The 14,522-nt window shown below is 36.7% G+C and overlaps 1 protein-coding gene across 2 annotated transcripts in view; it reads right to left on the minus strand.

Moving 5' to 3' along the window:
- The window catches only part of USP6NL (USP6 N-terminal like), a 123,161-nt gene that overhangs the window by 24,811 nt on the left and 83,828 nt on the right, over window positions 1–14,522 (minus strand). For both annotated transcript variants that reach the window (XM_025043409.1, XM_015585669.2), the window contains exons 6-9: window positions 11,327–11,434; window positions 5,895–6,004; window positions 3,370–3,418; window positions 1,711–1,831 (exon numbers count right to left, since the gene is read on the minus strand). In XM_025043409.1, the coding sequence (XP_024899177.1) occupies window positions 1,711–1,831; window positions 3,370–3,418; window positions 5,895–6,004; window positions 11,327–11,434 (388 nt within the window). The remainder of the gene's footprint in view (window positions 1–1,710; window positions 1,832–3,369; window positions 3,419–5,894; window positions 6,005–11,326; window positions 11,435–14,522) is intronic.

Below are 14,522 nucleotides of genomic sequence, written 5' to 3' on the forward strand. Positions count from 1 at the left end.
GAAAAAGTCTGATTTTGAAAAAAGCAATGCTCTTCAATAATAAACATTAGCTTAAGGCTAAGATACCTAACATTTATTTCTTCACTTTGCAGTGACACCCCAGACTTGGTATCTTAAATCTTGTTTTTTTTTCAGTCCTCACTTTATTCTATACATTTAAAAGTGATAATTACCACTCTCAGATAGGAAACACAAAGAACTGAGGTAAGCTGTACTTCTAACAACTCATAGGCAGACCTTAAAACAAATATCTCTACAAACAAATTTACTCCTAATAATGACCAAAACTGCACTGTAAATGTAAATGTTAGGGTAGTAAAATTATCACTGCTTTATTGATTAGACTGGTGACAATAATTGTTGAAAGTAAGCTATCAAGTATGTTTAAAAGAAATGATTTTTCTAAAATTGGGCAGTGTTCCACATAATTACATACTACCTAAATTGTAACATTCCATTGTATTTAAACATAATCGGCAACACTGAGCAGTAAAGCAAAATGACTGATAAAAGGCACAGTGACTTTTCTTCAAGATGGCTTTTTAAATGATACTGTCTATTGGACAGCAATTCAATGTAATGTGTCTTATTTCTGGAGTCTATTTACGGGGTGCGAACTGTCCAGAAACAGTTATCATGCAGATAGTACTTATTAAAAAAACTTTTACATGAAACACTGAGAGACAGCCAAATGCAAATACACAAATATGCACGCATGCATGTGCACACGCATACCACACACATGAAATATCCCCACAAAAAACACATGATAAGAATGTGATATTTAATAAACTATGGACTATAGAAGGTCATAATTTTGAAAATATTAAAATAGCACTTTAAATATGTGGCAGGTTTCCTATCACATAAAGTTTTAAATATTCATGAACAAAGCCTAGATGATCTATTCTTAGAGTAATTAGTATTCAATTTTGTTTTTAATTTGGTATTATCACATGGATGGCACTGGGAAAATACCTTTGTATTATATAGGCAAATGTCACTTTATTTCCAAGACAAGTTGCAATCCAAACTTTCTAAAATAAAGTTTACTGCATATGCTTGGCAATTATAATAAGGAAAAGATTATTAAAAACAGTCTTCTAACTTAAAAATCAAAAAATTATGCAAGTTTTAAAATATTAAATAATAAGTGTCCAGAATGCTTTTTATGTAAAATGGAATCAATCTTATGGCTGAAAAAACGAAAACATACAATTGAAATACAAAACTACTTAGTTATTCTGTACCTTTTCTTTAAACACCTAAGTGTCATTTCTCAATTAATATTGTTTGACAAAGAGTTATATATCACAATATCCAGTATTCATTTCACTGAAATGATAACTGCATAACGGTCTAAAAGTTTTGATCAAAAGGCATCTTTTATTTCTCCGAAATTCCTCTAAATCTAAATTAGTTTCTACTGATTCGAGGGGCAAGGAAGGAAAGAATTTTAAAATGCCAATAATATATTTCAGGGTAAACACAAAGGACTATAAATGTGAACAGAAAAATTTAGAAAAGTTCAATAAAAGAGAATGAAATAAGAAATCAGTAACAAACACTGATGAACTGAACGAACCCCAAGACATGGAGTTTTTGTACTTAACTCTACCGAGCATCTCCCATAATGGGACTTGTATTTTCATTTGCCTTCTTTCTCCCTCCCCTACTTATTATTTATGAGAAACTATGGGGGTTTCTTACCATGCATGGCATGTTTGGGGCCTGAGAAGAGTTTGACCAGGGCCCAGAAAGCATCTTCTTCATTCATGTACATAAGGAGCAAAGCTGTGATCTGGCTCATCCCCTGACAGTATCCAACTTCCTAAAGTGTAAATAAGAACAAAGAAATTGAGGATTTTAAGATCACATTACACGTTTATGCACGTATAAAAAACTGACCTATAAAATAATCAGAAAATGCTTAAACATATTATTTAGTAAGCAATTCTACAGAAAAATGTTATAAATCTTTACAGCATTGAGCCAGAAAAGAATAAAATGTGTTAAGAATTAATGTAGAGGTGTGGACAAAGTCTGAACCTACATGTGTTTTTTATTATCCCCTGTTCTATACTGTTATAACTTCTGTAAAGAGCGAATAGCTTTTCTTTTTTATGTACGATTCTTAGTTCAATCTGTCTCTTCTTCGCTTGCTGTCTTGTCTCCTAGAGATTTCTGGACTTATTCGTGGACGCTTCTAGGGACACCCATCTAGCCTATGTGCCATCTTTGAGAAGTGCCTACTCTCCCCACATTCTCTGCTTATAATGTGGTCTTAGGGATTCACGTTGGTGCCATGTGAACCAAAGCTGATGGAGCAGAGGAAGACACCTGACCCCAGGGAAACAACTAACTGGCTGCAGTGACTAGTCACACACTCTCTCCAGAAGAAAGCTGCAGAGACGGCAACCAGAGGGTGTGTACTGGAACAGAATGACCACGGTGACTCTGTGGGTACAGTCTTAGCCATGCAAAACCTGGTAAGCAGGCAAAGAAAGCGATTTGGAGAGAGGAATGGAATAAACCAGTTTACAGAGATCGTCAGAGCAGCATGTGGCTCCAGAGTGGAAGAGAGAAAAAGCGTAGACCTTTCTCACTGAAGGCTCAGTCTCTAGCTCCAATTCCCACCAGGCCCAACTCTTGCTTAATTTTTATGAGAAGTCCTTTTAATAAACTCATTTTTAACTTTCCCTAGTTTGAGAATTTCTGCCCCTTGTAACTTAAAGATTTGAATTACAATGGAAAGTAAATTTCCCAAGGTTCGAGGCTATCTTCCCTGAAACCTAGTCAACAAGCATTTATTGAACATCCAAATTAGGTTCAACCCTAATTCATCTTTCCCCAAATTATCGTCTGCCCCAGAATGATGAATATCTATGGAACAGCATGTTCCATCACCGGAAAGGTTAGCTTTAGCCTACTCTTTGGGACAGCACGTAGGCACAGGTCGTGTCCTAGCTAGACCTCACCAAGTGGATAAAATGTGATCCTGAGTCAAACAAAAATTAATCTAGCTACCAACTCCCTGTCCTTGCAGCCTTGCTCATTCTTAGTCCTGTTTGCTTAAAATAAAAACAAAATAACACAATAATAATAAAACAAACAGACTGGAAAAGGGGGGGGGCGGGGGAGTGGAGTGCTGTACTTTTTCCACCTCCAAATAAGCTCTGCTTTAAGACCCAGGGTTACCACCGATGCCTGGAAGAGATCCATAGAGCTCAAAGGGGCTGTCGAGACCGTCCAGCCCTGAGATGAAGAAGTGCAGCCCAAAGGGCCTTGTTAGAAAGGGAGTGCTGGAAGAGTCCACCAGGTTCTCAGAATACAACTTAAATAGCCGTGGGCAGGCATGCTCCAACTTACCGTGTTATAGATAGAATACGCAGCAAGAACATGGAACAGGGATTGCTGCCTAGAGAAAAGAAAATTGATATTGAATACAACTTAAGTTATACTGCACATTTTAAAAAATATAAACAAAATAATAGACAACGGGTTGACTGAAAACAAATCGATAATCCATATAAAATTACTATTAGAAAAAAGAAATGATCCGAAGCTCAAATTTAAACAATACTCTAGATGGTCTAAATTTATAATCCATATAAAATTACTATTAGAATAAAGAAATGATCCAAAGCTCAAATTTAAACAATTCTCTATATGGTCTAAATTTGAGGCTAGATAACATTCATTTTGATGGAAAGAATTTATACCAAAAAACATAAAGGGTCTCACAATTTCTTAAATTTGTTGCCCTCTTCTGTTGAGTTATTCTCACCATAAAATCATCCCCATAGGAGCGGCTTGATAAAATTATGGAATGGCTTTTTGAAGCCTGGTACAGGGCCAGCTAAGGGCAGCACCTTGCAGGGCTGGTCAGCGTCCTCCAGGAGGCTGTATATGCTCTAAGTCAGCCTCCTATACACACTACGTGTGTGTGTGTGTGTGTGTGTGTGTGTGTGTGTATACATGGTGCTGCCTTTCCCATAGCCAGGATCCAAGGAGTGGGAAGGGGAGAGCCTCCATCCACCATTATCCCTGGTATTCCACCAGAAAAATGTCTGTTTCCCTTCTCATCAACCTGGGACTCGCCACTGGTCTAAGAGGTCTTAGTTTTAAAGAGAGGTATGCTCGCACCAGGAGATACAACAGTGACTCTACAGAACTTGAAGCCGCTGCCTCTCCCATAGCCAGGATCCAAGGAGTGGGAAGGGGAGAGCCTCCATCCACCATTATCCCTGGTATTCCACCAGAAAAATGTCTGTTTCCCTTCTCATCAACCTGGGACTCGCCACTGGTCTAAGAGGTCTTAGTTTTAAAGAGAGGTATGCTCGCACCAGGAGATACAACAGTGACTCTACAGAACTTGAAGCCGCTCTGGGTTGCTCATGCCTCTGAATCAATAGGCAAAGAAGGAGGTGACTGTACTGATTAACGTGACTAATCCTCATTACTAAGGAGAAACTGAGTCGCTACTACACAATGGACATAAGGAAAAGTATGTCTAAAATACAGGAGAACATTTAGGGTGCCTCGTAGCATTACCAAGCCCTGTGATTAAAGTCAATGTAAAACTATGACAACAACCTAATGGTCCTGACCCTTTAGGAATACAGGCTTAGGTCACCCCACCAGGTAAATAATCAAAACCAGCTGAGGTGCTTGCTGAGGGCAAAGGGCATATGGAATGGGTCATGGAAAGGGAGTGATAAACCAGCTATGGCCACATGCCCTGTTGCAGAAATGATGACTCTAAATGTCATGAGTGTTTCTTCCTTACTTTGGTATATGTGTATGTTAAAAATATTTAGTTTTCTTCCTTCTCTTTACTTTTATCATCTTACATAAGTTATATTAATAATAATTAACTTTATATTAAGTAATTATGTTGTAGAATATCAAAGCAGAAGAGTGAACATCACCCAAGGATTTTGTATCCCTCTGTGGGGAAGGGGTTAACACATTTTAAGAACAGCTGTAGCAAGTTGTATGGAAGTATGACTTTGTTATTCTTTAGAAATTAAACAGCCAAGGGTGGATTGTGATGGTCAGTTTCACATGTCAACCTTTCTCGGCTACAATACTCAGTTATCCAAACACAAATCTAGGTCTTGCTGTAAAGAAGGTCCTTTGCAGATGTGACTAAAACCCTTCATCAGCTGACTTTAGGGGAGACCATCCTAGACAATCTGGGTAGGCCTGATTTGGTTACAGGCTGTAAACGCAGGTCTGCAACTCCTCTGAGGAAGGAATTCCTCTAGTGGATGACAGCTTCAGGTCATGCCCGAGGGTCTCAGCCTGCCCTTCCTGTTAGCCTGCCCTGCGGATCCAGACTTGCCAAGTCAGCCTCCACAATCGTGTAAGCCAATTCTTCAAAATAATTCTTAACATTTGCCTCTTACTGGTTTGTTTCTCTGGTTAGACCTTAACCAATACAGAGGTCAGCAAAACTGTACCTTTCATTCATAAACTGTTGTAGTCATTTCATTCATTCATTCATCCCCGCATTTTTCAGTTTCATCATGCATAGGGTCAAGGTCATAGGGATATACTTATCTCTGACATGGTTCTCAAAAAGCAACACAACCTCTCGTTTCTTTTCTGACACTTTAAATAAAATCTACCATATTTTTACAAATTTCCAAATCATAAAATGATTCTCAGTTTTACAGCACCAACTCTGTAATAAATTTAAATTAAAGTAGGACCAAAGTTTCACATGACCTAGAACAATTGATCTGCAAAAGCTTAAACCTTTAGGACCAGAATCAAAATTGTAGTCTATACAAGACATTCTAAATGCCCACATTTTAAGCTAATGAAGACTTTGATATAAACTATTTATAAATGCTATTTACATTGCATAAATATTAAATTTTACTTACTTAACACCGTATCTGTCTCTAAACATAATATGGTCCCTAAATGTGCGGTTGACGTCAAGGTCTATTTGTCTGATATCAGGTGAACAACCCCGTGCTCTGTGTTTTAATTTCTGAAGAGGAAAAAGAGGAGAAGAAAGCACATTTGTATGGAAATCAGCTGTTGAAAAGTCTATGACAAATAGTAAAATAATTCTCATTGAAAAGGTTCCTTTGGTTTAGGAAAATCACTCCCACGGTTCGAACATGAAAATAATACAATAAGGCCCACGATGAAAAGTGTCTCTCCCACCTGCACCCCATTTCTCCTCTTCCCATGGTCTCCCTCTTCCCATCACTGCTTCTCGCCCTTATCCTGTCACAGAAGTAGATTTCCATTTTGCACAGAGAACTTGCTGGAGTCTGCATTGCGAAGACCATGCAAAACTTCACAGCTGCGCCACACACTCTAGTATTTCTTTTTTCTTTCCAGCACAATGTTTTTGTTTTCCTTGGAGCTAATCACTGCATTATTTCTTGATTTCTTTGTTTTCGACATAGTTGTCACTAATTCAATCGCGAACTCACTTTAAGTTGCATAAAGCTCCTCTGGCGATGTTCAAATAAAAGGAGTATTCTCCCAATTTCAGCATCCTGCAGACATCACTCCCACAGCTCTCCGACTTGCTCTGGCTGGGCTGCCGTACAGCTGGTGTCTTGGGCTCTCCCTTCGTCATATGCTAGGCCTCCCTTCGCCTTGGTCCCATTTCCTGCACTTCACGCCTCTTCTTTCCTGATTTATTCCCTTGTTCTGGAGGAGCACATCCTCCAGTAGCTCCTGTGAAAGGGTGCATGGAAGATACATTTTTCAAACTTTGAATGTCGGACAGCTACCTTCTTTCTTAACTGGCTATTTTCAATTCTAAGTTGGAAAATATTTTGGGTCAAAGTGCACTGCCTTCATTGTCTTCTAGCTTCCAGAGCTGCTATTCTTTCTATTCTTGCTTTTTTATATGAAGTCTGTTTTTTCTCTCTAGAAACTTGTAGGAGTTTCTTTCTCCACGTCTGAAGCTTCACATTTCTATGCTTGGTTTGGATCTATTTTTATCCACAAGGTTGGGCATTAAATGGATCTTTTCAATCTTAAAAATTCATACATCTCTCAGTTCTGAGAAATTTTCTTCAATAATTCCTTTGTTGATTTCTCCAGTCTTCCCCTCATCCTGCCCCATTTTCTCTTTCCGAAATGCTTATTATTACAGTGTAGGATCTCCTGGCTGTCATTTAATTGTCTTATATTTTCTGTATTATTTTCCATCTCTTTAACTTTATAATCTACTTTCTGGGAAATTTCTTCAATTTTTATTTTCAAAACATCCTCTAGGATCTTTCATTTTTATTATCATTTTTATATTCATATGCTCTTTATTCTTCTTTATGGCAGTCTATACATGTTTTATGGATGCAATATCTATTTTTATCCCTCTGAAGATATTAGTGATAGTTTTTTGTGTTTGTTTTCTTCTTATACTATAGTCTGTTTCTTACAAGTTGTTTTTTCCATTTGTTCTTGTCTCTCATGTTAGCTCCTTGCCTCAAAGGAACAGATATTTCATTGTCTGCTTACATTTAAAAGCAGGACACTAAAAAGGTATAGAAAGCTCTATGTGCAGAGGCAGGGCTTCAAACTGTGTCTTCACTGGCCAGGCAATTTCAGTGGGGCTCCCCTGAAGTCAGCATCATTGGGTTTATTTTCTTTGGCTGGTCAGACTCCCCAGAGAAGGCTCTTCTGATCTCCTGTCAGGAAGACAAGCACCTGGCTGCTGATGTTCTGGGAGCTGAGTGGAGGCTGCAATACCCAAAACTCAGCATACTCAGCTCCCCCTCAGCTGCTCCGTGCATTTATTCCAGCATCCCCTCCGCGGCCACCTTGTGTCCTCTCCACCCAGGCCCCCACTTCGCCCTCTTCGAACAGTAATCCTCCAGCTTCCTGCCAGGGTGGGGAGGGGCTTGGTGGCTCCAACTGCTTCTGCAACAGGTGAACCGCTTCTATTGTTTTTACCTTCACCTCCAGTTCCAGGGGTGCCTGGAACAGGCAATGATCAAACCTCTTAGAGACTCTGATATATAAATCAGGTGCTTCCCCAATTTCTCACTGCTAGCCTATGATTAGTTTTCTCGGGTTCAGTAAGATTACTAAATGTCTGGATTCTGCTTTCCAAAAATTGGCAGCTGTTATCACAACTCCTATTTTCTATTCCTTGTGAGTTTTCCTTTTAAAACACACTGTGCTGTCAATTTGGTGACATTTCAGAGGGAAGGGGTCACTAAATGAGTATGTTTAATCTCTCATGTTTAACCAAACAGGAGATTAAAATTTATATTAATTTACAGTCAACAATGCTTAAGTATAATTAAGCATATGTTCTATTGACTCGTTTACCATGTGCTGGTAATATACATTTCTGCTAAAATCAATTCCAAAAAAATATATATATAAAGACATAACTGTTAATTCCTGACTTAAGCTAAAAGTGAAAAAGAGAGGGCTATCTGGGCTATGCGCAAATGTTAAGTATTCTGTGAGCTTGTGTATTTTTTTTTGAGGTCGAGCTCAGAGAAGGGCAGCTGCTGTGGCGTTTTAAGACATAAACAGTAAGCACAGTACACTTCAGAGTTCCGAAGACAGAGGAAGACACTTACAGTGTTGTACTGGAATCCTACGACCACTGAAATATTATTGTATGCTATTTCTGATATATATTGGTCCAGAAGACATTACAAAAATTTAACTTTAAAAATAATCATCTTTATATATTTGTTCTTTAAATACCTGGAGGGAAAAGTAATGGGAAAGTAAAAAGGATCAATTATTGTTCTACAGGCCTCCTGGTGAAAGATGTCAAAACGCAGAAAAGAAATGTTTGACAATACATAAAATATGATTTAAAATAAAATTTAGTTGAAAGGAAGAAAAATACCCAAACGCATCTATAATATCGATTTCTCTCGAAGACAAAAATATCTGACATAAAAAAATCTCATGACAGAAACAAAGTCCAGTTAAGTCGGTAAAAACATAATAGGTCAGAAAGGTTATTTATGCCCTAGAATGTTTACCAGTTAATGTGCAGAATATAAAAGTCAAGACTATTTCTGATCTTACTGAAAGGAGATTAGCAGCTTCCACAGTTATCGCTGAGATTGGGTGGGTTGAGATCCATGAGTGTCACAATAAAAATAACTTATTTAAAAGAAATAGGATCTAATGAGCCTATAAAGCTGAGGGCAAAAGTACTGCGGAAAGCATTTAGATGAAATTTAGCACTGCGGGTTTGACCTGCAAGGTTATTCACCCCACTCAGGCTGCAGATGAGGTTGCTGAACACTGTGGGCTGAACCTCCGCCATCTGTATGATACATCACAAGGCGCGAGAGAGACAGACCACAATGAGATACATGTGAAAGAAGAGGAGAGCCGCGAAGAACAGATGAGGACGCAGGACAATCTGATGATCCGCGAAACAAGTTAGCAGATTCAGCAAAGGTAGCTTTATTCCTACTAAATTTTTAACTTGAGGGGAGCAATTTATACCACTTTTACAAAGGAAGAGCAAGAAAGTGTGACCAAAAGAGAATGATTTGGTTAAATAATGATGCTAGGGTAAACTGAAATAGCAAAAATAATGTTTATGATAGTGTTGAAAATTACAAGCTTGAAAGTCTTGGTAGACAGGTAATTTCTCTTACTATTCTTAATGTATAATTGTTTTTTACTAAATGGTTCTCTCTTATTAACCAGTAACTGGAAAAAGTCGTATTCTATGTAGAAAAAGCCTAAAATATAGCAGAAAACCAGAGTCCTAATATTAGCATGTATACTGGGCTGAACAGTCTCTGTCTAAAATTCATGTTTACCCAGAACCTATGACTATGACCTGATTTGGAAAGAGAGTCTTTGCAGATGTAATCAAATTAAGATGAGGTCATGCTGGATGAGGGTGGACCCTAAATCCACTGACAGGTGTCCTTGTAAGGCAAGATACAGACACATGCAGACACACACAGGGAAGAAGGCCATGTGAAGATGGAGGCAGAAATCAGAGTGATGCAGCTCCAAGCCAAGGAGCACCAAGGACTGCTGCCAAACACTGGAATGCAGGAAGAGTCAAGGAAGGATTCTCCCATGGAGCCCTGAGAGAAAGCCTGGTCCTGCTGACACCTTAATTTCAGACTCTAACCTCCACAACTGTGAGAGAATAAATTTCCATTGTTTTAAGCCACTCAGTTTGTGGTACTTTGTTATATCAGCACTAGGAAATGAATACGGCATGCTAAATAAAAGTAATTTACTTGTTTTATTAAACAAATATTTACTGAGTGCCTACCACTTGCCAGGCACACTTATGAGTCGCTGGGGTTACACTTTATATATGCTCTCTCAGACATCATTGTCAACACTGGCTGTACAACTATGACACTAAAAGCAAATATTTAATCAACAGTCTAAAATAATTTGAAACTCTAAAATCTTGAGATGGAAACTCATAGTCTGTGTAGGGTCCAATCAGCTAACTTAAAAAATATTCTAGTCATACAAAATGAGAAATTCTTTAAATTAAGCAGTATTTATTACCTTTCATCCTGATGAAATTTTACTTACATATATGAGAAAGAAAAGAAAATATCAAAAGAGAATCCCACAGCCCCTTTTATATTTAAAATTGGGTTTAAATTATAAACATTTTTTCTATTTATTCTATTTTAGTCTATCTATATACATTTCTGAGGAATGTATTTAAAATGATTTTTGATATGTTTCTTACTCCTTTCAAAACTTAATATAAAATTTAAGTTTAGAAGGGGTATAGCTGAGATGACAAAGAAGTAAATTTAATACATTAGCTAATTTAAGGAACACATTACTAATCTCTTATCCACAATTTAACTTTTTATTAACAAATGATAAAACCTAGAGATACCCCGATAAACATTCCTCTTTTTCATACTTAGAAGAAAACAGTCAATCATATACGGGCAGTTGTTGGATAAACTGAATTCTGCTATTATTTTCACATAAACTCTAAAAATGACACTGTAAATCTCTTTATTAATACTACATTGCAAACGAGCAGCTACAGTTAGGTCTTAGTTGATTTTTCTTACGAATATGTCCCAACATTGATTGATCGTTTCAAGTATTTGAAAAGCACTTGATATTTATTGATTGATACAGAAAATAACATTTTCACTGAAGTATTTGTTTGAAATTTAGGAAGTAGGCCGCAATAAACAAAACAATCAAGAAAACAGAAAACAAGCCTATGAAACCCAATGTAATATCATTTTAATATAATTTCAAATAATGATATGAATATCTTACATCACCTTGAAAGCTAAAAGAAATAGATTTTACTTTTCAATTTCAAAATAACAGGTTGGCTTCAGGTACTCACACTGTAAAGGTCTCTTGTTTCTTCTTTCATTTTAGGGATCTCAAGGAGCATAGACCAGACCTCACCGCGGAGCTGGAGTGGGATCCCTTTGTAGATTCTCCTATGAAACTTATTAAAAGTAACATGAATTGAAGTTACAAAGACAAAAGCTTAGACGAGTCCTTTAAATCAAACTAATAGTTATTACTCTTTTATTTTCAAAGTATCCATGATAATTAATTGACACATTTTAACATGGCACATGTTGATCTTATCATCTCTACTTTTCAGATCCTAATGGGGGAGACATATAGGCAGAACAGGTAAAATAAACAAGAGAAAATGTTAAATATACCTAGTACAATAGTATTTTCATATCATTACAAAGGTGTTCCCTAAGTGGCATGAAAGCATAGTAAGTGCTCTTTTTAAGTTGTGAACATCTAATTTACATATTCTCTGTTGAATAATTAACTGTTGCACACTTTTTTTCCTTTTAATCCATATACCTAAAAGGCTCTAAATAGCAAAAGGTTGCCTTGTGCCAAAGGCATCTTCATGAAGTGTCGAGAGTGCTACCTAACCCCTACTCTCTTTCCTCCCACCCTCTCTCTGGGGCTTTCCAGACACAGCAAGCTCCTGCCTTATAATCTCTCTTAATTCCAGCCACTATCTGCAGTTTTTCTCATTCTCTCCCTCTCTCTCTCCCTCTCTCTCCCCTTCCCTCTCTCCCTCCCTCCCTCCTCTCTTTCTTAATGACACCAATCCTATCTGATCAAACAAAAATAGTGATAAATCTCCATCAAGAAGGTATACCATCACTTTTGAATGAAATTAGCCATAACACATTAGTATCATCAACTCTTTGGATACCTGAACGTATACTGCTAATGCTCTATGGATCTAAAGACTCGATATACTTCTCTAATTTCTTGTAACTATATCTTTTTCCTCAAGGCTCATTACACGTAATAACACACAAACCTATTATGGTCAATACAAAGTCTGAACAACAAAACTTCAAAACTTAAAAGTAGATGTCCGAACAGGAAAATGATTAAACAAATTATGGCAGAAACCTTAAGGAGTGAGAGAAAGATAGGTATACTAATTACCTTATGATCCAAATTATATATTTAAGTAGTATGGCTAAGAAAAATAGGATGCAAGTTCTAATAACTGAAATGTTGGCATGCTATGAACTAGTAAGCAGAGCTTCATCTTCAACGAGAGTATTCAGATTTTTAAAAACTAAAGCTTTCGTAACTCAGTCATGATGCAGCTTGAGAAACTGACTGTGTGGTTTAAAATGAGTGACGCTGCAGAGCAGCTTTTATCGTGAAACAGAGAGCACTGTGAGGGTGATCCGATCCTATAATTACACACCTAATTTCAGTTTTGTTCTTTTGGTATAAACATAATACGTCTCAAATTTAAAACTTTAGCAGATAGTGATGAAAATCATAGAAGTTTAACTCAAACAGCAGCTCTAACTGGAAGAATACAGAGAAAAACTTTGTGTAAACTAGACTCTGCCACTTATAACATTTCCCACATGCTAAACATTTACTACCATTATTTGCAAACTAGGTGTGGTAAAAAAGCTAGTAATTTATTATCCTAAATTCTATATTCACATCAAAACTATAATAAACTACTTTTTAAAGGAATATCATCCTCTAAAAGTAACTTCAAATTATCTCTTAAATTACTAGAGTGAAGATGCTACACTGTAAGCATCTGATATGAATATCAGAAAGTGTGGAAATTACTGTAAATGTCAAAGCGAAATTTTAATAGTCAAGTAGAATATGATGGCAGGCACACAGATTAACTTTGATGGACCTGACTCTCCATCAACCTGATATCTCTCAATGAGTAAAACAAGAGCTCTGACATGTATCTGTTAAACTATATCACTTTAAAAGACTTTTGACATTACTTTATTGCTTTCATTCAATTCTGCATTCAACGACTGTCCATAAATTACTGTCCATTATTTATCCTAAAGTTGAATTTAGATTTAGAAAAAGCAAAAACCCCATCAAATTGTCATGATTAACTAGAAGAAATAATAGAGAAATTTCAGGTAGAAATAAAAAATTTATGGCCCCAGTGCTGCTCCGAGACCAAAGTGGAAAATCAGGCACATACAGTAAAGGCTGAAAAAGGAACATGGATATCGTCGCCATCATCCCCAACACTAACAATTAGAATCAACTTTCACTGAGCATTTACTATGTGCAGAAAACAGTTTTAAGGTACTAACAGATGTTTATCTCATTTAATCATACCAACAACTCTATGAGATGTTATCCCAATTTTATAGACATGGGAAGTGAATCACAGAGAGGTAGAATGACTTGTCAAAAGTCACACATAAGGAATTACCAGTGAGTAAAAGATATTAATTTTACATTTTATAAAAAACAAAGACTATCTTTCCAAGACCATGATGCATATATTATCTATTGTTCTGTTCAATTAGACTTACTAAAATACATCTAACAAGAAAATATCAAGGAAATCCAAGAGCAGAAAGCATTAAAATAATAGTAAAATTGTACCTAAAACTTAAAAGTAATATTAAAAAGGATGAATCTGGAATTCAATCTGTCAGAGGTAATGAAATGAAACATGTACACAAAGGTACATACAGAAGAAAAGAATTAAATTATGAGACCCTAAAATAAGAATTTTAAGTTACGCTTATTGTTTTTCAAATACTTGTGCTGTTACATGGCGGGCTAACTTACTATGGTAACATATCTTTCCTCAGAGATTTCCAACTATTGTAGAAATTCTGGAAATTTGGTACAACAAAGTAGGAATTATATTGAAGCACACAGTTATAATAAATTTGCTATTCTCCAGAATGGTAGTCTAGTATATATTTATTAAGAATCTTCCAATTAACAAAGTAGTATGTCCTATTTTCTAAGACTCGCGAAGCTAAGGCACAGAGAAGTGGCTGTTGGTTAGGTCAAAGAATGCCATCTTCTTATTCCTACTTTCTGCTAATCGCACTGCCTCCTAGAGATGATGGCTTTATCAAAGCAGCAGAATTTATCAGTAGAAGGTGAAACTAGTTGTCCCAACTCATAAACGAGTATCATTCATTCATTCATTCACTCTAAAAAGAAACTTAGAAATGACTGCTTTGTAGCCAACACTTGCTGGGTACTGTGGTCGCAAACGAAAAGCTCTGCGGTGCTCA

This window comes from Pteropus alecto, unplaced genomic scaffold, assembly GCF_000325575.1.
Source record: "Pteropus alecto unplaced genomic scaffold, ASM32557v1 scaffold11, whole genome shotgun sequence".
Taxonomy (NCBI): domain Eukaryota; kingdom Metazoa; phylum Chordata; class Mammalia; order Chiroptera; family Pteropodidae; genus Pteropus; species Pteropus alecto.